We start from the raw sequence: 25,219 nt of genomic DNA on the forward strand, positions 1-25,219 counted from the left end.
CGCTCTTCCAGCCAGATGGCCTCCAGAAGGCTTGCAAATGTGCCTGTAATTAAAAAGCCTTTATTTTCAAAACCATTTCACAGCTTACTCTTCTGACAATGGGATGGGGCTTCTGAAGCTAATGCTGGGCAAGAGGAAAGGAAAATACAGGCTGCCTGCTGCCCATCGTGTTTTCCGTTCCCATCGACACGCGTTACATTTGCTGTTCACCCGCTGAAGCTGAGGAGCCCACGCGCCCAGCAAATCTGCACCATCGCCGAAGCCTCCCCAGGGCCAGCGCTCATCTTCCCTAACGATACTGGGCTCTGTCCCCGTTAGCCATCCGTGCTGATGCGCCTAACGAACCCGAAAGGCTTTCTGGCCAGAGACTGAGCAAATTTAACAATTTCCCCTCAATTCCCCTCGTACTGAGTCCGGCAGGAAAGAAACCAATTGCCACATCCTGGCTGAAATAAGATCCATTTTATTCAAAGTCCAGCACTGTTTTACTTGCTCCACACATTCCCAATCACCTTCATCATATTAATCAGCAGCAGAATCTCTTCTACTTCTTTAAGCAGCATTTCTAAAACCCGGACCGCGCTCCTTTAGCGTCCTTGCCTCTGCAGAAAGAGGCTGTATTTTATTTCTCTTTCCTTTTGTTCAAGTTCATTTGTATCCACGTGGCATTTCTAATCAAGAAGTCGTACCCCCTTCCAGCTGGCAGGCAGTCTCCTATGCTGGTTTTAAAGCATAAATAAACCCCAGTTTTCTGCAGCAATTCGCCCCAGCCGAGGCCGGGCTGCGGCACCATGGGGGGAGGCCGTCGCCCCCTCGGCCCGGCTCTGCCCCGGCCAGGAGCGCTGGAGCCCAGGCTCAGCCTCCCGGTTGGGGCTGATCTCCTCAGCCTCCTCACTCGCCTTGCTGCAGCCGGGCGCTCGGTCCTGGCCGGGCGCTCGCCCTCTCCAGCGACTTCTCAGCTGCCTGTTTTTCAGGAGTCTTTCCTGCAATAACGGTACTGAGCAAAGCCTCTGAGCTGGCTCACATTTCTTGGCTTTCACTGAACAGGAAAGCAAAAGAGGGGAAAATCAATATCCCAGAAAGAAGAAACGCCTGATCCTGGGTCAGTCCTCACCTTGGGCAGGCTGGAGGTTAATTTGGAAAGCGCTTCCCGACATGCTATAAATGTGCCCTTAGCTCCCACGGCAGCCGGCAGGACACAAGCTACCTGGGAGGAGGAGGCCGAGGGGTCCCTGCTCACGCTCACTCCTTCGCACCAAAGCCCACCCGGGCCCCTCCGCCGGCGCGGGGCGAAGGGGCTGGATGCGGCCGCCGCCTTGGCGTGGGAGCGGAGGGAGAGCGGCTTTGGGCTGACCTTGCACCGGCTGTCGCCTCCTCCCGCAGGGCTGGCACAGGGTCCCCCGGCAGGCGGAGGAGCCTCCCTGGCAGCGAGCAGAGCCGGGTGCTCATGGCACAGAGGTGGCTCACGCCGGCTTTACCACGCAGCTTCTGTGCTGGCTCCAGCACCGCCGCACTGCCCGGGGGGCCACGGAGGTCCCACTGCTCAGCGAGGAGGGAGATCCGCTCCCTCATTAACAGACTAAGCCGGCAATTCAGGCTGGACCTTCCCAGAGGGCTTCACCGCATTCACGACATCGGGCTGGAGTTAGCGATATGACATTTCGAACCTGGAGATAACGAACGTGACGTCCTGTCAGGTTTAATTAGTCCCTTTGCTCTGCCGGTGACAGCCGCTGCGGAGGCAGAGCCTGGCTGAAGGCTCCAGAAGAGAGGGCTCTCGCCTCCGAAGGCTCCGCGAGCAGAGGGCAGCGCCGGGAGGAGACCCTGGGCCTGAGATCAGCAGTAGCCCAATGAAGCAGTTGCTTTATTCTTAAACGCGTATGCTAACAGCAACCTGCCTTTGCCTAGTTAGGATAATTGAAAGGTCACTCCAGGCCCTCACATTGTATTTTCTGTCTTCTGTGGTCTGTAACAATCTTTTGGGGCTGGAAAAGTTCCTCAGAGGACTGACTGGGTGTACCCAGGGAGCAGAAACATTGCAGAGTTTCTTTCACCTCTGCTCCAGACTGAAGGCGTTGCAGCACCAGCTCCCTGCCGAAGGGCAGCAAGAAATGAGGTCCCAGTTAACCCAGCGTCTTGGTAGCAGCGCTGCCAGCAGCGTGGGCAGAGGCTGTGGCAGGCAGCGGTGTAACACGGCAAGGAACAAGCTCTGAGCACGTCCCTGTGCCCGGTGACTCTGCTAGCCACATCCAGCCCAACAGCTCTCCTCTCAGCCAGCGCGGCCAGCCAAGGCAGCCAGAAGAAGTGTCCTGGGGACCTGGGGGACCTGGGCTCTCCCTCACCCCTGCGAGGGCAAAAGGAGCAGCTCTGGCCTGGGAGCCACTGCTGCCAACGTCCTTGCAGAGCCCAGCGTGTTCCCTTCCTCGGGCAGGTGATCATGAAACCCTGCCCGGCTCCGAGGATGTTGCTTGCCTTCGGTCCTGTTCAGGGGTCACTCGGCTGCAGGTCACCCGAGCTACCTGCTCAGCCTTCCCCCTCCTCGCCTGTTCGCGCGGTTCCAGACCGATTACTGAGAGTTTGCACCCAGAGGCAGCCTGCCAGGCATTTAGGCATGCAGCTGCCTGATCTGCATGCGCTCATGCTAATTGTGTGGAAACGAGTCATGGTCGGTTTTGTACTGAGGCTCCTGTACCCTGAATTGAGCTCTGCTTGAAAAAAGGAGAGATCAGGTCCTCTGGATTTAAAAGAATTCAAGAGGGAATCTTTCTAGTTACTGCTTACCTGGTTTTCAAACTCATCCCTGATGTTAGCAATGCTGTTAGCAAGAGTATCTGAGCTTTTCACAGAATACGTATGCTATTTGCCTTTTTAAGGTGTCTCCTAACGTGAATGGGAACAAACACTCTACTTGCAGCTGCAGAGCCTTGGGAAATCCACAGGAGAGAAGATGTATTGCCAGGAAAAGTCGAGCAAAAGTCCTCCTTCTGCAGGGGTTTTATGGGACCTGTAAATCACTCTGAGATGGACAGGATGAGCTACTCTTCTTACCCTGCCTGTAAAACAGCAACACCTGCAGTTTCTGACAAACACACGGCGGACGATGCTTCCTACCTCCTTTCCCTCTGCTTGGGAGCACTGGTGCAACCCTGCCACACTGCAAGGACGGGTGCCGGGACCGGCTCTCCCCGCCGTGTGCCAAGCCCTGGGTGCACGAGCAGCCCTGAGCTGCCAGCGGCAGAGCGGGGTGCCGGCGTGGCTGCGCGGCGGGGACGGCGCTGGCATCCCACCCGGGCAGGAGGGACGTCTGCGTGGCGAGGGCTCGATGAGGAGGTGCTCATGCCCTTTGTGGGTGAGATGAAATCTCTTCTAGAACAACCTGTCACTCCTGCAGCATGTCAAAGGTAAATTTCCTGGTATCCCTGCCGGAGGGGATTACGTTCCCAGCAGGAGTTCAGGTCTTTCGCCATAATATGATTTAATGTGACAAGTGTAATTAGATGTGACGCATCTTTGCAACAATTCACTACCTTGGAAAATCACAAACAAGCTTAAAATAAAACAGAATGCATGGACTCCCATCTCTCTGTGCATCGCAGCTGGAAAAAATAAGCACCAAGTTAAGGACTTTTCAGTGCTTCCTTTGGGAGACAGCAAAGTCATGAACATGATACTATAAATTAATTATTTAGATCCCAGCCCTGCAACGAGAGCCATCTGGCCAGATGCCTTTACCCTTACCAGAGCCCCCTTGGAAGTTAATAGCACTCCATGCAGAAAGAGCGAGCTATCCATGTGCCTCTCTTAATGGACTGAGGCTTCAGTCCCTGCCCTGAAACAAGCAGAAACAGAACAAAAGTGACTCTTAGCACTTGGGTGTCTGAGCCATTCAGTTTTCTCTGGAATTAAGACAACACATGAAAGCCACAGTGCCTTTGTGAATGTACACGTTTGTACCCCCAGACCTTCAGCTGCTGACCCAGCCCCAGCTCGCGCTGCCACTCGTCCTTCCCGGCCCCGCATCTTGCTTTACGCCCTGGAAAAACGCCCGATGGCCTGCGAGACAGGTACCTGCGGCTGCACCTCGTCCGTAGGTGACGGGCTCAGCCAGTTCATTATGCACATCAAGATTAATTCTCATTTCCACCCCATGGGGCCCTCCGATTACAATTCAGTTGCTGGAGTGCGGCACTGCATGAGGCTTATTTTCATTTGCCATGGTCTTAAATTAAAGTGGAGAGTCAATTCTGTTTTCTCTGGGTTTCAGATCTTCGTGGGCTTCAAGTTGCAGCATTGCCGGAGTGTTCTCCACATAACATCGAGATGGGGACTGAGGGGAAAGAAAATCCTGTGTCTGGAAGAAGCACTGAAGGAAGCAGGCAGAGGCTTTGGAGATCCTGGAAAAACCTCAGCGTTAGCACAACTGGGGCGTGCGGAGCAGCACGGCTGTCGGCACGCTGAGGAGCCCTGCCTGCCTTTCCCGGGGAAGAAAAAATAGGGAAAGAGTTAAAAGCTGTCTCCAGGCAGGAGAACAAAAACGCTATTGCACTCATCTTGCTTGCTACGCTCATCTAATTACGTTATTTAACAGGATACCCTCTCATTGATTTTAATTACTCACATAATTTGGGAAGTAATTCACAGTACATCCCTGCAGGGTGCATGAGGCTGAGCTGGGAACAATGTGCTCAAGTCTTCCTCCTACATGAAAGGAGAAGACGGGGAGGACGAGCCTCAGCCCAGCAGGCAGGCAGGGAACGTGACCGCGGTGTTTCCTTCCCTCGGGGAAGATTTCTCCGGCAGGGCAGAGGCTTGGGACGGTTTCTCTGCCAGCACTGGAGATGTCAGCGAAGCCAGGATCGCACTGCAATAAAATATTATCGCACACGGGTGTTGATGCCGGTCGGTTTCTGGCCGGCCGGCCCTGCACTCCCACCTGCCCTGCGCCCTTGCCCCGGTGGGATTTTCAGGATTCCTCTTTTGGCAGGAGGCGGCGATGCCACAGCCCCGGGGCGAGGGCAGCCCCGGCCCCCAGCTGCCGCCCGCGTGGGGCGGCTGAACGCGATTCAAGAAGCTCCTTGTCTCCCGCCGTCCCCGTCCCCCCTTGCGGAGCAGCTGCGGATTAATTGGCCCTTTGATACCGGTGGGTTTCTGCCAGGGACGATTCGCTCGTGTCTCGCTGCCGGGGGGAGACCCTCGTCCCTTCCTGCACGCCCAGACAGCCGCCCGCTGCCTACAGCTCTCCCTCCAAACGCTGCTGGAGCAAAGAGCCACTCTCCATCCCTGAGGACCATTAATCAAGCAGTCCCCGTCGTTGTTGACTATTAAAAATGCTTTTAGCCACAGTCCTCCTGCAATTTTAATTTTTTTTTTTTAAACACGGTTGCACACAGTTTAGCAGAACTGGGTTGTGCATCCCCCAGCACACACTCAGTTGGTTTCTTCACCGTCTTTTGTAAGTTCCCAACTTAATTAGGATGCGAACAATCCCAGAGGAATGTTTAATTAATATTATAAAACAACAATGGGACGATTAAGCAAGTCTGGGCAGCTGCTATTTATACACAGGGCATGTGGCACTTGTTGGGGGTGAGCGTGTCAAGGAAAAATCATTCCACGGACCTCTCTGTGCAATTTTATTGCTTGTTTTAATTGTCTGGTTCAGTCCTTTTCTCCTCTTTGTGTTCGCTCAGGCAGAGCAAGAGAAACAGAGATTTAGCTCAGAGTCTCTTGTTCAGCTTAATTATAGAGTGAAAGCTTTCAACTGAGGAGCCTCTCTCCCACCCCTTCTCCTCTTCCCCAGCCACGAGGTCTCCCAAAACAACCCAGCAGAAGCTTTGGGCAACGAATGCCCTAAAACTGGTCCAGGAATAGCATCGGGGAGGCCCCTTCAAGCAGAAAAATACCCCAGAGGACAGAAGCAGGCCTTTGGGCTGAAAGAGGCAGAGGGGCGTTGGCAGGAGCAGCAGCGAGTGCTTGCTGCCCCGTGCAAGGGGACGGGGCGCGACGGGGGGGACGGGGCCCGTCGTGGGCTGGGGCGCCCGGGACTGCGGCCAGCGTCGGGGTGTCCGGAGCTGGTGGCCCGCACCGCCTCCCACCCCCGTGGAATTAAACGTACTCCTCAAATGGTTAAGTGATGCTTTCATTGCACAGTGGCTTCACGGCATTGGTGTTTAGGGCATTTGCTATTTAGAAAAATATTTCTTCCGTGCTTCTCAGAAGCCTGCGTGCAACCTGAAGTAATTGTATTTGCCTTGGGTTGAACTCTTTTTGCAGTTTCTAAAAATAAACACTTGATTTCTCATACTTCCCATAAAGCCATCTCTACTGAGAGCAGCAACCAAACAAAATGATACAAAATTAAAGGAAGTGGGAAATCCAACAGAAGTGAAGCGAGATGGCAACAGCACACCCCAATCCCATCAGGAATGTACGGCTCCTATAATACAACAGCAAATAAATTCACATTTTCCAGGGGAAGACACCTGACTTCCAGAGGCAGGGAACGGCGCTGGTCCGGGGCCCCAGCTCACGGGCACGTGCTGAACTTCGCGCCTCGCTCACTGAAGCCGAGCACGCGCGGCACCGTCCCGGCTGCGGCCCCGGCCCGGAGCCAGAGCAGGCTGCAGCGGGACTCGGGGTGCCGTGCACCCCAGCACAGACCCCAGGGAAGTCCCTCCCCAGCCTTTCCCCCTAGCAAATCTACTCCTGGCAGCTTGAAGAGCTCGGTCCCACCGCTGGCAGGCAGCGGAGGAGACACTGAGGAGCCTTTTCGCTCCTTCCCAAGGGCAGTGGTTTTGCCTCCAGCTGCTCTGACTCATCCTTACGTGTCTTATTCTCCACCTCACACTTATTCAATTCTTACTTCAGTCCTGGCCCCACTCTGGGAAGCTTATCTCACACCGAATCCTTCTTGGTCAAGCCCTAAACACTGATTGTTTCAGAAGGAGAGGGCCAAAAGCTGCCTGTCAGCTGCTAATCAGACTCTGCATCATGTATTGAATAAAAGGGAACACCCTGAGCTCAGGAGTGCAGCAAATCCAGGTCCTGCTCCTGCAAAAACCGGTGTGAAACCTGCAGCAGGACAACCCAGCTGTGCCACAGTCATATAGCAAATTTTAACACGCCAAAATTGCAGCCTGGCTCTGGTGCACAGAGCCCGAGCAGCAGTGAATACCAACCCTGAGAGTGGCTTCCTTGCTTTCCGCTCTGCTGTCGTCCTGACACATAAAGCCTGGCTCGGGACGGGGTTGAAGCCAGCACCTCCCGGCAGAGCCTCCCCGGGGTCTCCCCTCCAGGAGCGGCTGCAGGAGCAACCCGCTAAGGCAGGAGCAGAGGCCGTAAGGGGAGAGCAGCCACAGCTCTGCTGTCTGGGGTTTCGAGAGAGCCAAGTCCCTTGTTAGAGGACTCCTTTAGCTTGACTCCATCTCCTGAAGACGTCCAGTTCTTCTACTGTCTCGGGGGGCTGGCAGAAGAGCTCTGCAAGTTTACTGGTAATGAGGAAACCCTTTAAACAACCGCTAACAAATGGGACATTGAGAGTTTCTGGGACAAAACCTCTTTCGGGGTAGTCTTTTCTGCTGAGAGAGGGCACTGAAAGAGTTCACCGTTTAAGTGCCAGCCGATGACAAGACGCATTCACCGTGGTTCCTTTTAAACCCGAGGTGCCATTCGTTGTTCAGCGCTCCCCGGCTCGGTTGGGGCGCAGCCTCCCAGCCCCAGCGCGACCCGCGGGCCAGCAGCGAGGAGCTGCCGGAGCTGTCGGGCACGTTTATCCTCCCCGTGCATCAGGGGTCTTAATGGCTTTTCATGTCAGAACCAAACTGACACATTTAGATCAGAAAACTTCACTCCGAGGCCAGTAAAGCATGTGTCATCGTTTGCTCAATTAGAGCCTGTGATATAATGACAGGACAAGTAAGCATCTCCCTGTGCTAGAGTCCTCCAGAAAATGGATGCTTTCTCCTGTTTCCATTGAAATTCATGTATGTTTCTAATGGGATTTCAGAAAACAAGAGACTCCTGTTTGCCTTTTAGGTTTCTTGCCAGATTTCTGCCGTAGAAAATATCGAGTCAGTTGACCAAGGTGCACATTACAGGAGAGAAACCTGTGGGTACGTAAGCGTTGGCTTTACTGCGTTACAGAAAGATGCTCCAGTTTGGTTTGTCTTTGCTGCAATGCTCGGGGCCGATCGTGTCGCGGGTTTGGCTGCTGGTTTGTCCAAGTCCAGCCTCTGCCCTTTGCTCCGCGCACCCGCGATTGAGCTGTGCCGTTCCCTGTTCCCGCAGATTAACTGTGACCGGCGTGCGAGACAGCCGGGATCGGGTCTCCCTCGTTTCAAACATCATTTATCATACAGGATTATCCCGCAGGGGCGCCCGTGCAGTCGTATTTAATAACGTACAGTGCTTCAAATCAAATGAGTTCTCCTGTGAATTTAAGCCACACTGACACAGCAGCTTGACACTGCTTATTTCCAAAGCTAAATGAAAAATGGTCGTAGGATGCTGGACGCCTGTGGCCCTCAAAATGTTATATCCACACACAAACCACGGGGAAGGTTGAGTAAAGGTTTAACATCTGAAGTTAGTTTGTCCGACGATTTGTAACAACTTGGGTAGGAAAGGGCAGCAGAGCTGCAACGCCGCTTGCTTTCCCTCAGCTCCACCGTCACTCACTCAAAATGGGTTGCAAGAAACTTGATTTATATTTAAAACACTCGTGGGGAAAAAAAAAAAAAGGCAAAATTATTGTTAACTTCCATTTTGCGGAGATGAGCTCAGCTCGTGGTGGCTGCTGCTCTCCGTGGGGTCGTTCTGAAGGACACCCAGGGGTTTCTCCAGTTTCTTGGCCGCAAAACAGTGCTCCATGGAAATTAATCCCGGGAGCCTCCGGCAGCATCCTGCAAGCAAAGGTGGTCCCGCACAGCACGAGGTGGTCAGCCCGCTGCCAGAGGCGAGAGGCTGCCGGCGCTGCCTCACCCAGCTCCATAATACGCCAGTGTGCTCAGCCCGCTGAGCCACCCTCGGCCCCGTGAATTTGTCCTTTGTTGCTTGATCTCAGGCCGCGGCAGCGGAGAGCAGCTGCCGGCCGTGCATGCCCTGCTGCTGCCGCCCAGCCCGCGTGCCGCAGCCCCCTCCCCGCAGGCACGCAGCACGGGAACGCTGCCAGCGCCCGGAGCATCCTCCCCTCCGCAGCACAACAGGCTCCTTCTTCACCCCCGAGCCATCGTGACATGCCAGTAAGGGGGCTGGCTTCTGGCCTTAAACAGTGGTACCACCCAAAGAAAATGCCACGGATGTTTGAACTCGGGCTTCTGCCTGGGACTGCGAGAGCGGCTGGGCCAGGGACAACGATACGGGGAGACACGCTCGTCTGAGCGATTCCTCTGTCCCAAAAGGGCAGGGTGCAATCGGGATTTAGTAAAGAGCTGGCACGGCCAAGCCAGCAGGATGGGGCTGTAATTCCCCCTCTGTCACTGACTTGCCCAAAATCTCTGACAAATGATTTCATCTTCCTCTGCTGCTGCCTCTGAAGCGCATCCCCTCAGAGCTGGGGGACAGAGGATCCAGGACACTGTAGATAAGGGGGTGTCACTCACCACTCCGGCCTCTGCCTGCTGCTGACAGACACGAGGAATGAGCTGAGTTTACTTGTGTGCAAGTTCTCTGCAAAGCGAGGAGAAAAGGCTTGTTTCAGACCCAGGCTAATCCAAATGCTGTTTCCCAACACTGGGATTAGCAAGTAACTGAGCTAAAGACAAGAGCCTGGCCTCAGCCAGGAGCAGCCACGTTAGCACAGCACTGTGCCAGGGCTACTGTGAGCTTGCAGCATGGCTAATTAGCCCTGGCATCACTTCTAATCAGGCTGTTTCTAGAGCTGGCTTGGGGCTCTGCACCGAGCTGCCCCAGGCTGGGAGCTCAGAGCCCCCTGCAGCATGGGCACACGTCGGCCGAACCTGCCCATCCTCGGCTCCGACCACGGGCAGGAGGCTCCTGCGCGGCCCAGGCAGACCGGGACCCCCCCCGAGGCGCAGGCAGGGGAGCAGGCAGGAGCAGCTCCTGGCCCTGCTCACAGCAGCCACCCTCGTGGAAGGGGAACTGCTTTTCCAGGTGAGTGGTGGGTGAAACCACCACAAAACACTGCACAGCACCTTGGCCACTGAATGCCCGCACTGGTAAGGGATCCAAGTTCAAAGCCCAGGAAACCCCACAGGCACCGAGCTCAGCCGAGCGCTGTTTTTGCTGCTGGGCATTTTCTTTTTTTGTGCTGGAACTTCGTGATGCTGCTGGGGATCTTCCAGAGCAGCTCCTCTCCCTCCTCCCGCACAGGGCTCGCCTCTGAATTTGGGGTTTTTTTTCCCAGGAAGACGAGAGACCTCAGCAGCACGCCGGGCAGACCGCGCTGCGGCAGAAAGCCAGGGCGCTGAACAGTCGCTGCAGAGGGGACCAGCGCCGGCTCCAGCCCCAGCGGGGAGGACGGCCTGGCAGCGCCCGGCTGCTCACGGAACGGCGCCTGGTCCGCTGGGAAATTCAATTTCACTTCTTCAGTGCCTAGTCCTGGCAAAATAAATACAACATTCGTTAGTTTTGGTGACTTTGCAAAGGTTGACTCTGAATTTAATCATAGAATTATTTAGGTTGGAAAAGACCTTCAAGATCATCAAGTCCAACCATTAACCCAGCACTGCCAAGCCCACCACTAAACCCTGTCCCTAAGCACCACATCTCCCGGCTTTTAAGTCCCTCCAGGGATGGGGACTCAGCCCCTGCCCTGGGCAGCCTGGGCCAGGGCCCGACAGCCCTTTCAGAGAAGAAATATTAAATTTCTCATGTTGCTGCTGGCTGCGAGACCTCACCCATCAGCACAGCGCGACGTCAAGAACGCCTCTGCAGCTCAGAGGCAGCGGAGCAAATCGCAGGTGCAGCAGCACCACCGCGCTCTCCGACGCCGCCGCGACGTTGCCTTCCACAGCTCCTGCTTCGCTTCCGTGCTTGGATCAAAATCAAAACTGGCAATTACAACTCTCCAGCCAGGCAGCTACCGTCTGATCCAACCCACGTTAGATGGGAAAATGTGATTTAAAATAACCTTTAGATAACACAGAAAATAGATAGATAAATACAGGCTGAGAAGTTTAAGGACAGCGTATCTGTACGGACAGCAGTGAATCACTTTGGCTGAATTTGTGCCCAGCGCCAATCAACACAATTAGGAGCTGGATGACTTTGGGGACCGCAGGGCTTCATTGAAATTTTAAATGTGTTCCTTTCCTCGCAGCAAAATGTTACTTTGCTTGATTGGATACTGGTCAAAAGCAGAAGCATGCGACTACATCTGGAAGGTTTTTATTTTAACCTTTCTTTAGGACATTCTTCAGTAAACTCATTTTTAACCCAGTGAAACATTAAACACCAAGTGCTTCAGGACGCGTTCTGTTTGGACATAATACTACGTAGCATCTGCTGCAGTGTATCCAAGGGCAGAATTCAGGCTATTGTGCTAAACCCCATTAGATAAAAAAAAAAAAAAAATCTTATCCAGGAAGGAAACGTAATTCATTGTGGAAGGTACAAAGGGAAGCGGACTCAGGTGTCCCGGAGCAGGACCAACCTCTGGCCCCTGGAGCTGCGCACCCCGGGCCCCTGCCTCGCCGCAGCCACCGGGGCCGGTGCATCCCATCAGGGCCGGTGCACCTCTGGCAGGAACCGGGCCTTCATCCTGCAAACTATTTTTACCCTGCCGTAATGTCATTCAGACCTTCACCACCCCAGCCCCTCCCAGCCCCTGATGTTTTCCGACACCACCATCTAGTGGCAAAGCCAACGGGCTTGGGAAGCGTTTCCACCCCACTTCGACCTCTTCCTCCATCTCTTACACCAAATTTACTGTTCATTTTGCAACCCAGAGAGCCCCCCCCAGGCTGAGCCTGCCATTCCTGCCTCTCCTGGGAAGCCAGCACCCACTACAAACCCCTCTCGCACTCCAGCTTTTGCAGGAGACGCGGTCAGCGGAGCAGATGCATCTCCCTGGGGAGCACCTGGTGCAGCCAAGCAGACAAAAAACGCCACGGAAGAGGCTGGACTGGCCTTCACCAGACCAACCAGTTACACCGCGGGAACAGCTGGACTGGGAGACGCTGCAGAGACGCAAAGTTCGGAAGCGAGGCGGAGAAGCCCCGGCAGGCTGAGCACCCCCCGGCACCGCGCACCCCCAGCTTTGCTGGCAGTAGGTACCGTAGCCGGCTCTTCTGTATAAAAGACACTTGGCATTTACGAAGTGAGGTTTGATGAACTTCTATACCGCACTGTATCTAGAAAATTAGGGTTAGGTTTCTGTTTTTATAGACGAGACATCTAGCAATCAGCATGTACATTAAAATTACTTTATTACTAAAATATTTTTACATTTAGTAAAGATAACCAACCTGCAAATACCATGCTTCTGCTTCTCCTGAAAAAGGAAGCGCATAGGTAGGTTGAAGACAACCAGCTAAGTAACTACGTTTGTCCTAGTAGCTTGTAAGTAGGCAGATGTGTTCACATTATCGTCATCCAAAGATTTTTATCCAGTCTTGTTTGGGCTGCATTTAGAAACTGGGATCTCTGTATTATTTAACAGCTGCATCAGTAACACAGTTTTAGAAAAACCTATTTATAGAAATTTCTCCCCCCTGGTTTCCAATAAAACTATACAACGGGTCCAGGAACAACTGTTCACCAGCTATTACATTTAGATTTCCCATTTAAACAACCAGGACAAAGTCCGTCCTGAGTTTTCTCCACTGTGAAGATACATTTCTCTTCTCACTTACTCAGAAGCGAAGCAGGCGCAAGTCCTCCAACGCTGCAGGAATTCCAGCAGCGTCGCACCGAGGATGGGATTTGGGCCCCGCGGGTCCCAGAGGCGGCTCTTTTACTTGCATATATACAGGAGGATCGAGGCTGAGCGACCGTGGGTCTCTTCATATCCTGCTCTCTTAAATTTTATGAAACCAACAGGTATTTAAAAAAGAGAAACAAACCCAAAACGAAACAAAAAGCCCCTTCAGCTGACTGTGCAGATCAGGTAAGGTTAGCCAAATTTTGTCTAAAAACGTAAAGCAGCTGTTTGCTTTGTTGAAATTGTATTTGGACAGAACCAACTTTCAACTCCACAGCTCCGTGTCGAGACGCTGCCCGCGAGAGATCACCAGGGGCTCCCGCAAAACAGGGATTCCACCCTCGAAGCACACCATCGTGTGAAACCCAAGATCGCAGTAAAGGTCAGACCTTGATACAGCATTAAACCAAATTTGTACATATAAAAATAATTGTACAGAGGAAATCTTTTCAGCAGAATACAGTCTTTAAACATTCAAAAGAATATACAAAACTAATTAAAAGTAGCCTTCTGTACTTCAGTGTGCAATAGGATTAGATACATCCAACACGGAGGGCGCGTGAGGACGTCGCATCAGCGTAACGACATACCGGTGGCATTCGTTATACAAAGTACTGGATCTACCAGAACGGAAGAGGGATTCACAAAGAAATGGGTAAAAACCAAAGCCTGGAAACCGTAACAAAAACTCAGAAACAAAATGAAAATGTACTAAAATTTAATCATTCATAAAAGCTGTAATTTAATCTGTGACAGTAAAACACAAGAAGCAATATTAGAGTTGGTTTAGTATATTATATATTTTTGCTTTTAAAACAAATAGATAGAAATCAGTTATCCCAGTTTTTTCCTATAAAAGACCCATTTTTCCAAAGCATTATGCACATTTTTCATTAGAATATAATGGCAGAATGAAAATAACGATATTCCATAACTTTTAAATATAAAATGAAGTCAATGACTCAAAAAGTTATTTGTTGCAGTGAGTTCAAAGGGAAATTTCAGATAATATATATCTATAACTATAGATATAAAATATAATGGTGGAACATTTTTAGTGCTTGATGGGGAGAAATTATGATAAAAGGGTCAATATGAAATTTTAATTATAGTAGCAATATCTAACATTTGAAATGCATCCATGCTCCTTTGTATAATCATACACTAGAGTCAATTATATTTATTTTCACATCTGTTAACTGCTATTGCAAAGGAGGAGTACTATTGTCTTAAATTTCCAAGAGAGATACACAGAGCAATTTCTTTTTCCAGGGACTGTGTGCAAACCATTTTAAGATCTAAATTCTTCTCATAGTATATAAAAACAGGAGAAGCTTCTTCAGATATGTTATTAATTTCCGTAAGGTTTTGAAGTTGGGAATGCTGGCACTTTCCATTTAGGCAACAGTTCTTCATTCCTGCAATCTAGAAAAAGTAAAAAAAGGTGATGGAGGGGCGTTTCTCATCCTACCGACGAGATGAACGGTCTCGAACAAAGGCCTGAAAGCTGCCCCCGCCAACTGCCCGCACCCAGGCTTGGGAGATCAGCAGCGTTTCAGCAGGAAGAGCTTATCTTCCTCCGGGATCGGGGTTTGTTCCTCCCACCCTCCGAGTTCAGAGGTACAGAAAGAAAAGAGACTTTGGAAACTATAACTCTAAGAAACAAGTTCTTGTTTTATCATGACTGCAGCAGAGCAGCGACAGAGGAGCCGCCACCCTGTCCTTCTGCCATGATAACGATAGCGTCCTTCCAACTCATCTGCTTTACGAGACACACAGCCTTCAAGTGGATTTTGAATTCAGCAATGGATGAACAATTTATGGGAAAGGGATTTCATCTTTTGTATTTCTGAGATGCTCTTAAAGTCTAATGAGTTGGAGACCTCCAGCCCTATTGCAGCTGTAACACACAGGCAATGAACTGGGAACAGATTTACAAAGAACGGGGGGGAGACTGTGAAGTACTTCAATGATCCAGAGCAGATTTGGGGGGACAGGTAGAAGCCAATGTTACGAGAAGTCTCATCAGTAACTGACTGAATGCAGGAACTCCTTTAGCAGTTGTGATATTTCAGGGCTACGCTGCTGCCAACGCCGGGCTTTGCAGCGCAGGATCCCGGGCAGGAGGGCGAGGGCAGAGCCGCACCGAGCAGGGAGCAAATCCTCCCTGGGGCTGGGCCAGCCTGTCTCCAAGAAGCCATCCTGGCTGACGCCACACTAGCTAAAATCAGATATATCACCTGAGGAAGAGGAAAAGCCACTTGAGACGTACTCTTCAATTTCTTTTCCTAAAGCCATTGTTTCCCTGCAACACTAAGCTATTATTTTCTGGCATTCAAAGCTCAGGATAAGAAACTCAGTCAATAAAGCACAAGTCATTAGAAGCCAGGTTAACTGCATAGCTCCATTTATCCTACTCAGTCACACCTAGGCTACATAAATGGCCATCTACAGCATGAACTTCAGATCTGGCAGAAGGCAGAGAGCCACCTCTGGAATTCATCCCTGAAATCCTTCTATGACCAGAAGTTTGTCTTAAACGCTGTAGGACAAGGGCAGTTGACTTGCTTTGCCAGCTACACTACACCTCTTTATGAAACTAAAGAACAGAATACAGAGCTTCTGATGGGTCACAGAAATCATCACAAGTTGCCAGCCTGTGCAGCCTGAGACCGCGAAGGCAGCCGGCACAGCCAGAGCGCCGCGGTGAGTTCATTCCTCCCCGACTCGTCCCTACAGCGCCGGGCTGCCGCCCTGCCCCGCTGCGCTCGCAGGCTGCACGCGCCTCGCACTGCAGCCGCCACCCGGGACGATCTGCTTGCTGTCTGACCATCGCTTACGTCCTAGGGCCTAGGGGCCACTGACCCCGCACCTTCTCCGCCTCCGAAGGGTGCCGCGCAGCACACGCGTGCGCTAACGGGCCAGCAGCTCACAGGGCAGCCTTGGTGGTATTTCTGTTTAAAACCTGAAGCTACAGAAATGCTGTTTTCTTTCAGGAGTGCGATAGAACAGCTGTAAGCACACAGAATACCCTGCCAAGATACACAGGAAGATTATTTATAGCTATGTCCAACCTTGGAGTGTTTTTTTGTCTTCCCCCTTTTTTTTTTTTTATTTTTTTGGTGGGCAGCTTTTTATTTCTTTGCCATTGAAATCCATGTCCCACCCAAACCAATCTGCAATTGTCCCCACAGCACCTAGGACTGAGGCAGCAGCTGCAGCAGTAACACAAGTTACATAGATGCTACCAAATTTCAGCAGAGGATAAAAGGAAGCAGAACTGAGCCACGGTGCCTCAGAGCACGGTGTCAGAAGACAGAGAGAGAACCTGCAAGAGTAAAAAAGAAGTTCCTGCTCTGTCGCACTCATCAACCCAAGCAAAAGGAGAAAGGGAGAAAAGCAGGTATTTCTTTGCCAGGTCAGTCGGTACAACTGACTTTTTTAAAAAGTCCAACACATGCAGCAGAATGGGAATGAATTTTTTATTTGGGAGCAGCCAGAAGGAAGAGGAGTGGAGGGAAGGGGAGCGAGTCCTCTCTAAGCTGGGAGCAGCTCACGGTTCAATGGCCTGAGCTTTGGGTGGAATTCGGACACCTCTTACCTGGCTCAGAGCTGCTGCGCAATGGGAGTCTAAAGCAGCAGACATGATTTCTTTTTAGGCTTCTTCTTTTCCACTGGTGTTTTTCTATTTATCTGTCTGACCAGGTCATAAAAGATCTGAAAATGAAAAACACAAACTGAAAAATCAAAGTGATAAAACACTATGCGAATGTCAAAAATCAGGCAGGTGGGCAAGCTGATACTCTTTCCTGGTGGCTGCAGTCTCATAAATTCAATTAAACTGCTTGCATTCACTTAAACATGTTTCTCAAGCAACTGCTTATGGAAGAAGAGAGCACAGAGCTCACATCGGTGTGCAGAATATAAGGGAGCTGTAAACTCATGCCCTGCAGCACACAGCTTTCTCCTTCGGGCTGCTTATCGTCAAAGGCTTCAGAAGAGCCTGGCAATGCAATGGCCACAAATCCCTCGCTTTGGAAAAGTGGGAGAAAACTGGGAAACAACAGAAGTTTTTTTTCAATGACAAGCATAATATCCGTAAGGATCATCTTCTCCCTGGGCTGACGAGTGTCTCTGCAGAGCACTGCTGCACCACGGCAGTGTACTGTCGCTGCAGGGAAAGGCATCCCTTTTCCTTGGCTTTCACCTTCAAAAGTGGCTTTCATTTGCCTGCTGCATAGGATGCACTGTTAATTTTCCTCTTTGCCAAACAGATTCGAGCTGTTAATCACTTTTTGCCTGTTAATCACCTTTTTGCCTGGTCTAATCTTTTGAGTTTATTAGTAAAATTAGCAAGAAGCAGCCAAACATCTGCCCTGAACTCAGACACTTCCAGAAGGGGATGATCACAGGGGCCTCTTTCAGCTTCAGGGACAAGTTTCTTGTGAACACTTGTGCTGCGAGTTGTTTTCCCAGCAATACTCAACCCATTTATAGCAAAATGAGCTTTGCAAAAATGCTTGGAGCTGGGTCACAGTATTGAGGAGAAATATTTAAACCTTCAGAAAGCTCCACCCTTGTCCTTGTTTACTTTTTTCCTTCCCGGAGTGGCTGACGGCTCACAAATTCTTGTTGATGCCAAGGAAATTCAGAAGACAAAGAAACAGTTTATAACAAATTGCAACAACTGGAAATTTAAGATTTTCCAGCTATTACCTACATGAAAAAGCACTACTGCACAGTTAAATAGTTTCAAATGAAAAGAACGTGATGGTGGCTTTATCAAGATCTCATGTAAAATATTTTTAAATAGCATTTGAGTTGCTCACGCTACTCCTTTACTCAGCTTATTGCTACAGTTTTCTACTGTCAGCCTCAGGCAAAAGTAGCAGTTTGTAATCTCCAGTGGACACAGCCAAGACGTTCACAAGTGTACAGATGAGATACAAAGCAAAAGTTTCTGCAGGAGAAACCAATTAATAAGTGGCATCATCTATGCTGGTGCAAAACAACTTTCCATAGTTAAGCCTTTCTAAACAAGAGCCAAGATGATCTGAATGCGATTAGGATGTGCAGGAGTCTGAATTTCTGAAGGCACACAGAAATTTATCACCCTTTAGCACAGATTTTAATGAAGTTGCAGTCCAAAAGTAGCTAAAAACCAAAACCAAAAATAATGAAAACGCTCCCCCAGTCCATGAGCCAGCAGAACAAATAACCAGTACAATAAGTTGCTTGATTCACGGTGTTTCTTCTCTTTGATTTCCTCAGCTTTTATGCTTTTCATAACCAGACAATATAAACTGGCAAAAAAACAGAAAATTAACATCACAATAAAACCAGAAACTAATCTCCCAGTTAGTAATTTTCTTCTCTATGATCTGAGTCCCACCGGAGGCAGCAGACAGGACAGGGAAATAGGGAGACACGGGATTCACAGGTTAAGGATGACTGTATGTAAACCATGGGCGTGCATTCGCCCCAGGACAGTTCAGTGTTTTGCCTGCTACCGAATCCCCTTTCCTCCACAGCTCTCAGGAGAGCTTAAGGCAGCTTTGGCTAACGAGAGGTCAGTCTCTGCCACAAGCTGTGGAAATACAAATAACACAGAATTTGTTATAGTCCATGGCGATCTGTTCGATGACTGAGCCACTAGTTTCTTCATTAACAGTCATAGTTTTACTGCAGTTCAGACACATGCACAAAAAAAAAAAAAAAAATCCCTCCTGGCAGGAGTCTAGCCCAGTGAGCTATATTTACCGGGTTAGATTAGCGCGCACTACGGCTAGGCTAATCCCAACCACAGAAGCTGCAATTCATTCAGCCTGGAGCTCCCTCCCTTTTCAGCCGGGTAGGTGCAGAGCTGCGCACATCCCACCAGCTGCCAAATTAACGCTGGGTCCGGTCCCAGATCCTACTGCTCATGCTTATCACACAGCCTCCTCAACGGTCCCAGTTATCTCCTGGCACCAAACCAGCTATGCTCAGTGGAGTTACCTTAGCTTTTGTGTCTGGAAACGTGGCCTCTGTCAGATAATTCACAGCGGAGGATAAAAACTTGGTGCCTGATGTCAAGCAGAGCTCCCTCGGCAGAACTACACTACCTCAGGCAGCGGCAAAGGCACGCCGACTGCAACGGTGTTCCTCATTGAGACGTGGGGAACTGCTTAGACAGATATATGTCTGGGCACGGCCTCAGTAAGTCAGTGGCTTACCAGAGCAGGACTGTGATGGGATGTCTGCTTGAGCAGCCAGACGTAGCAGGAATGTGAAAAGCAAATACTTTCAAGAACAACAGCCAACACTAAGCAACATGACACGTAGTACAATGGGGCATAATCCACATTCTGAATAGCAGCAGCAGTTATCTTGAAAAAAGTATACTTTCCAAATAAAGTTTATCTAAGCTAAGAGTCATCCGGTTAACTGGGCTTACTCAGGACCCTCTGCTATTCATGTCCTCCGACAGGCTATAGAAAGCACTTACCTGGAGAAGTCACCCACCCTTTACAGAGGAAAAGGAGCAGATCTTAAAACAAACAGAAAGCAGTAGCTAAATACACTGCATCGCAAGCCTTTCTTACACTGAGATTTCAGAATCATCCTGAATCTTCCCAATTAAGAAATACATGAAGGACTGCATGCTGGTTTAACGGGGCATTCATGCCGAAGTAGGAAAGACAAGGGAACAGCTGATCGTTACCTCATTAACGTTGATTTTAGACTTTGCAGACGATTCTAGAAAGGCACAGTTACACCACTGTCTTGCTAAGTTTTGACCCTGTTCTTTGCCGACTACACGCTCTTCCTCCAGGTCACATTTATTGCCAACCAGAATCATTGGAACCTGGAGAGGAGACAAGCCAGAGATGCATCAGCAAGTTAACGTACGACGTGGACCGCAATGCTATGGCTTACAAAGGCACATGAGGAGGGGGGAAAAAAAAGACAATATAGACAGTACGAAAACCAATAAAAACCAGAAGTTCAGCAGAGCTCACAAACTAGACTGGAATTTAGATGCCTGCTGGGAAAGGGCTGAAGAAAGTCGATACTATAGACACCCTGGTTCACTAAGAATTAAACACGTGGAGGACAACGTAAACCCAAATGGTACTATTTCAGTATAATCTTAAGTTAGTAAAGACTTATTTTCTGGTCTCTACATCCAACACCATTCTAGTCAAAAAACTTATTTCACTACTGAAACGCATTTCAGGACTTTCACGTGACAGTAGGCTAAATTGCCTGCCAACTTAGCCGATTTTAGACAACAGAACACACAGCACGTGTTTTAAGACATACATTTTATGTTTCAGCCCCTTTCACCTGCCGTCAACCTGCTGTCAAGCCACACGACGATAAATGGAAGCACCTTTGAAAAGCACTGCCCTGGACACGGAATAAAAAGGAATAGTCCTGTGCAGCTAAGCATTCCCCCACGAGACCACCCGCCTTTCTCATCCCAATACAGTATCACGCTACTGACGTGTTTTGCACGCACACAGAAGAGGATGCTCACTACGCAAAAGGCACAAACACTGCGCTTGATATTTACTCACTTAGAATAATTAAAGTTTCCAACTAGTGACCACCTAGCAGCTCAGCTCCTGAAAGGACACCACTTCCAATAAATAATCTCATGCACTATTAAAATAAACGTTTGATACATGTTCAAAAGATTCATCCTACACCCATGACGCAAATACAGGCAAATCATTTGTTCAAGCCAACGATGAACTTAAGCTGTTGGCTTTCTAAAGTGCCTGCGTGAGTCACCTGCTCGCTCCTTCAAGAGGAAGAAAGTGCCTTGGAGAAACCATATTCCTTGTGACGTTTCCTACAGAAAAGCAGAGAAATTTAATACCGTAGGAAAACGACTGTAGTAAATGCTATTCCCAATGTGTTTGCATCAGGCTGCACAGAAAGACGGGGTGCCTCGGCTTGCCCGGAGACCTGGAGCAGCCCTCCCACGAACAGCACACGGGGCAACAGAAAGGACGGGGTCTCTTGCTCAGCCGTCGCTCACCAGTTTCTCACAGCGGCCGCGACCGTGTTTGTTTGGCGCAGTGCGGAGAGCCAAGTGCAGTCTGCTCTCATTAAGTTATAAATCCGTTGTCTCGGAAAGTATCAGAGTAAGCATTAGTGAGTGTAAGCAGCAGGAGACTTGCTCTCATCAATTATGTTTAGATATTGAGTTAAAACTCTTGCAGGAGAAAAAAAATCAGGCAAAAAGATAAGATTTAAAAACAGTACTAAGACATCTTCGAAACAAGGTCCTGATATAAAATTTCAGAAGGCTTTCTCTGGTTCTCTGGCAGTTTCTACCATGGCTGTAGCCCACCAAGATGGTACAAATGGGTAGAAAAGACCTTAAACAAGCAAACAAAAACCACCCGTAGCAACCAAAACTGCCTACCCTGAGGTGCCCTTTCCATACCTAGAAGGTGGTGAGATGACAGCGCAGTCCCAGTCGCTGCCTGCCCCTCCGGCAGGACCCTTCCCCAAGGGCTGGGGCACCCAGCCCAACACCGCACGCCTCCCCAGCTCCAGCCCACGCGGTTTCACAGCCAGTTTGGAGACAGATACAGAGTTAGGGATTTTCTACACCTGAGAATTGTGGGTTACACAGCATTTTTGAAGTTTGTTTTTACAACCTGCATCTCATAGATCTTAGGGGATGATACGGCCACAGCCAAGGTGGACTTTGAAACGCGAGACCACAGCAGGATCTGCAGGACGCGCTGCAGTGCTTTGCATGCACACACCAGCGACAGCATCCTGTTTCCCTTACGCTATGTAAAAGTAGGAAAAAAAAACCCCTAAACAACTGCTGATAATGGGTGTGCACCCTGCTCCATTTCCTGAAGCATTTAATTCTTTGCACAGAAAATGAGTACTTTCCAGCTGGAAAATAAATCATTATTCACTTCCTTTGGTAATTTACAACACACTGTATGTTTTTAATCTACTTCAATGTTAATATTTGTAGTTTCTTTCCAATTCAACTACGCTCAAGATGAATTTTTGTATTTAGAACTCACAGCCGTACTGATTAGAAAATGATCACATTTTTATTTTTGAGAAATAAATTTTACCATTACATCAGAAGCCTGAGGTCACAATACAGATGAGGCAAATCCAAAAAAAGCTTATTTCACATCAGAGACCAACAGGGTATGTACAACTATATCACCTTAATCCCATTCTTTACAGTTTTCTAGATAGTTAAAAGAAATTTTCTCATACCAAAACACGAAAATGTGTTTTGAACTTGTTCAGCAAAAACATAAAGTATATTCAAATGTGAAATAATAGGGGAAAAAAGTGATACTTAGGTGGGCAAACAGTATAAGTTTGAAAGACATGAAACTCTGTAAGGTTATTTCAAAAGGTAGTAATTGTTTATCAGAGCCACAAATTGAGTTTGATCATTAAGCTTCTGATCATTTACTATTTCATGTGGAAGACTGGAATTTAAGCTTACTTAGACATACATAATTTAGCGATTTAAGTACTGGGATTTTAAAAGACATGTTCTGAAACTAAATACAGGAAGGAGCACATTTTCCTAACTCAGCAGAACATGGCTTAAATGTTCAAAAGGTTCTCAGGCGTGGATTCAACAAGTAACATCCCCCTAACACAAAATAAATACATGCATTTTATTAATTAAATCAAATCACTGAAGTAAAATGAAAGCAACAGTCCCTATTGTCCGATGAACCTGAGCAGCTTACGGTGCAAATTCCCCTCCGGCGAGTGCAGCTGAGCGAAGCGCTGGGCTCTGACCGGGAGGCTAATAAAGGACTCGTGGTACCAGGGATTTATGCAAGCATAATCCCTACCGACATGAAAATCAGTTCTGCATAAATAGCAGTTCAGCTTGTTAAACTAAGGAGGGAACCAAAGCCATTCAAAACGAAGGAATCAGGATACGGGACGATGAAGATTCAAGAGAAAGCAGCTGCCCTCAGCCCCAGAACAGCTGAGCCGCGGGCTGTGCCCATCCCATCCCGGCGCGCTCTGCTCAGCGCTCAAACCGCATTCTCCTGAGCGGCTATTTAAACACGACGCACGTGGCTTACCTAGGATTTGGCATAACCACGCGTCCCGGCCCTGTTACCGGTCACTGCCGCTCCCGAGCCGCCGGAGCGCGGTAAGGAGATGGGGGCTGTGAGCTGCTGCCGCTCTCCCAGCCCCGCCGGCGGCCACAGAGCGGCTGGCACAACCCGAAAGCAAGCGACATCAACGGCAGCGGCTACTTTTCAGCTGGCAGTGGGAAAAAAAAAGAGACAATCTTTTTCACACTCCTCAGGGCAAACCCCTGAATACGTTATCAGCTGTTAGGCAAAAAAAAAAAAAAAAAAAAAAAAATTAATTTCAGCTTCTTCTGGAGGAAGCCTACACAGAGGGAGAGTTCCCACACGTCTCCACCAGCCACATGGCTACCAGGGCAAAAGCCACCGGCAACCTCACCTACATCACGTGTTTAGAAATCAAAAGCCTGGCAAGGAGTTCCAGTTACAGGAGCTGGAGCCTGAACTGGAAATACAGTAAATAGTTTTCTCCTGTCAAACAGGACTGAATGCAAACTATCTTAATGTAATTTTTCCTTCTTTTAGAAAGGGTTTTAAACAATCAAAATTACAGCTTGCATCACTAGCTACAACTCTTTTGGAGTCTCTTAATGATTTAATTCATACAACTGTGTGATCTCCTTTGGGTAAGAGATTTTGTCACATGAGAGAAGGAGCAAAGAAAACCGTCGAGAGTTTAAAAGCCTCGGACCGCGAGGGCGGTCTGCCGAGGGCCAGCGCCATTCCCAGGGACAGGCACACCTGCGGCTCAAAGCTGAACCCTCCCTGCTCACACATGCGTGCCACGGAGCGACAGACCCCAGCCACAGACCCTTAAACATCCTCCTCCTCTCCTTCAGAAAGGGATAAGCCCGTTTTCATACCATAACCTAAAATTCTGTAGAAGTTTTGGTTCAGCATTCAGAAGACAATTCAAGAGAAAGCTGATGGGCCCTCACAGCTGATGGACCTGGGGGAGCAGAGCTCACAAACCAAGAGACACCGCACAGCTACACTAAGGGAATCTCTGCTTTGTGCCGCAAGACCCAGGACTTCTTAACCTACCAAACAGCTCCGGCAGCCAGAGCGGAGGTGACTGAACAGGCTCCCATCTCACCTCCCCAGCCCCTACCGACGCTGCCCTCTCACACAGAGACAGGAAAATAAAGGAACATTCAGCGACTTCCCAAAAAAAGGTTATTAATATTAATGACACAAATTACAAAGCACAGTTTGGTCAATAAGCTGAACATGCCCTTTCTATTTGCAGTGCAAGTTCATCAACTTGGATTATGACCCGTACGCGTGCCAATGGCACAGAGGGCGCAGCGTACAACGCCGCCCTGCGCCAGGACTCGAGGGACTTCACAGCCGACCCTCAGCAGACATCACGGCTTTGTACTTCGATTTCTGCTTCGTACATTTGGGAAAAGCAACGTTAGTCTCCATTGTAAGACAGCTGCAGATCCACCAAGAACGTCATTATTGGTGAGTTCAACTATTATTTTTCCTTAACTTTGCGGGAAATAAAAGTACCGCTAAAGCACAGCGACAGAAGAAAATGCAAATACTGGAAAAGAGTTAAAAGGAGAGGGGTAAAAAAAAAAAAAAAAGTTGTTTTCAATCAACTCCCACCATTTCCAAAGACTATTAGCCTTCCAGTACATGTGAAAATCTGCTTTCATTATGCCCCTTAGCAGGTGTTGCACCTCAAATAACAACACTGAAAATAACAAACAACGCGAAGGAAACCTACTTCCACGCAAAACTTTGCTATACAGCAAGGAATATTCTTAGAAAGAAGTTTTTCTCACAAATTCCTGTATGTTTACTTACAAACACATTTTAACCATTTGCAGAAGAAAAAAAATACTCTACTTACATCTTCAGTGTCCTTAACCCGTAAAATCTGTTCCCGCAGGTCCTGTAAGTCGTTAAACGTGGACTGTGCTGTTATAGAATATACTAGTGCAAACCCTTGACCATTCTTCATATAGAGATCCCTCATTGCTGTAAATTGCTCCTGTAATCAAATATTTTTAGAAGTAATTAGCTAGTGAATGCAGCTAATGACCACTTACAAAGGAATACTTTTATTGTAATGGAGACAAGAATATAGTACCGTACAGCATGCATTTACATTTTTACCCCTTACAGAAACCCACTGAAACATGCAAATTTAATAAAAACATTAACACACATCTCTCCCTTTGTTTTTTTTCCCCCAATAGAGAAAAAGGCTTCTTGAAAAAATGGGAAA

At 49.0% G+C, this 25,219-nt stretch overlaps 1 protein-coding gene and 1 long non-coding RNA gene across 4 annotated transcripts in view; both read right to left on the bottom strand.

Annotated features, from left to right (window-relative positions):
• Positions 1–480: 480 nt before the first annotated feature.
• Positions 481–10,540, bottom strand: LOC148055257 (uncharacterized). The gene is made up of 3 exons (XR_015705767.1): positions 7,179–10,540; positions 3,739–4,861; positions 481–3,596 (listed from the first exon to the last, which is right to left on the bottom strand). It is a non-coding gene; the product is annotated as an uncharacterized LOC148055257 (long non-coding RNA).
• Positions 10,541–12,369: 1,829 nt separating this feature from the next.
• Positions 12,370–25,219, bottom strand: part of RAP1A (RAP1A, member of RAS oncogene family) — a 43,710-nt gene continuing 30,860 nt past the window's right edge. For all 3 annotated transcript variants that reach the window (XM_087762371.1, XM_087762373.1, XM_087762372.1), the window contains exons 6-9: positions 24,842–24,982; positions 19,584–19,727; positions 16,482–16,597; positions 12,370–14,305 (exon numbers count right to left, since the gene is read on the bottom strand). In XM_087762371.1, the coding sequence (XP_087618497.1) occupies positions 16,511–16,597; positions 19,584–19,727; positions 24,842–24,982 (372 nt within the window). In that variant the 3' untranslated portion in view covers positions 12,370–14,305; positions 16,482–16,510. The remainder of the gene's footprint in view (positions 14,306–16,481; positions 16,598–19,583; positions 19,728–24,841; positions 24,983–25,219) is intronic.

Source organism: Nipponia nippon, unplaced genomic scaffold, assembly GCF_047370975.1.
Source record: "Nipponia nippon isolate SJK-2023a ecotype South Korea unplaced genomic scaffold, ASM4737097v1 scaffold_25, whole genome shotgun sequence".
Classification (NCBI taxonomy): Eukaryota; Metazoa; Chordata; class Aves; order Pelecaniformes; family Threskiornithidae; genus Nipponia; species Nipponia nippon.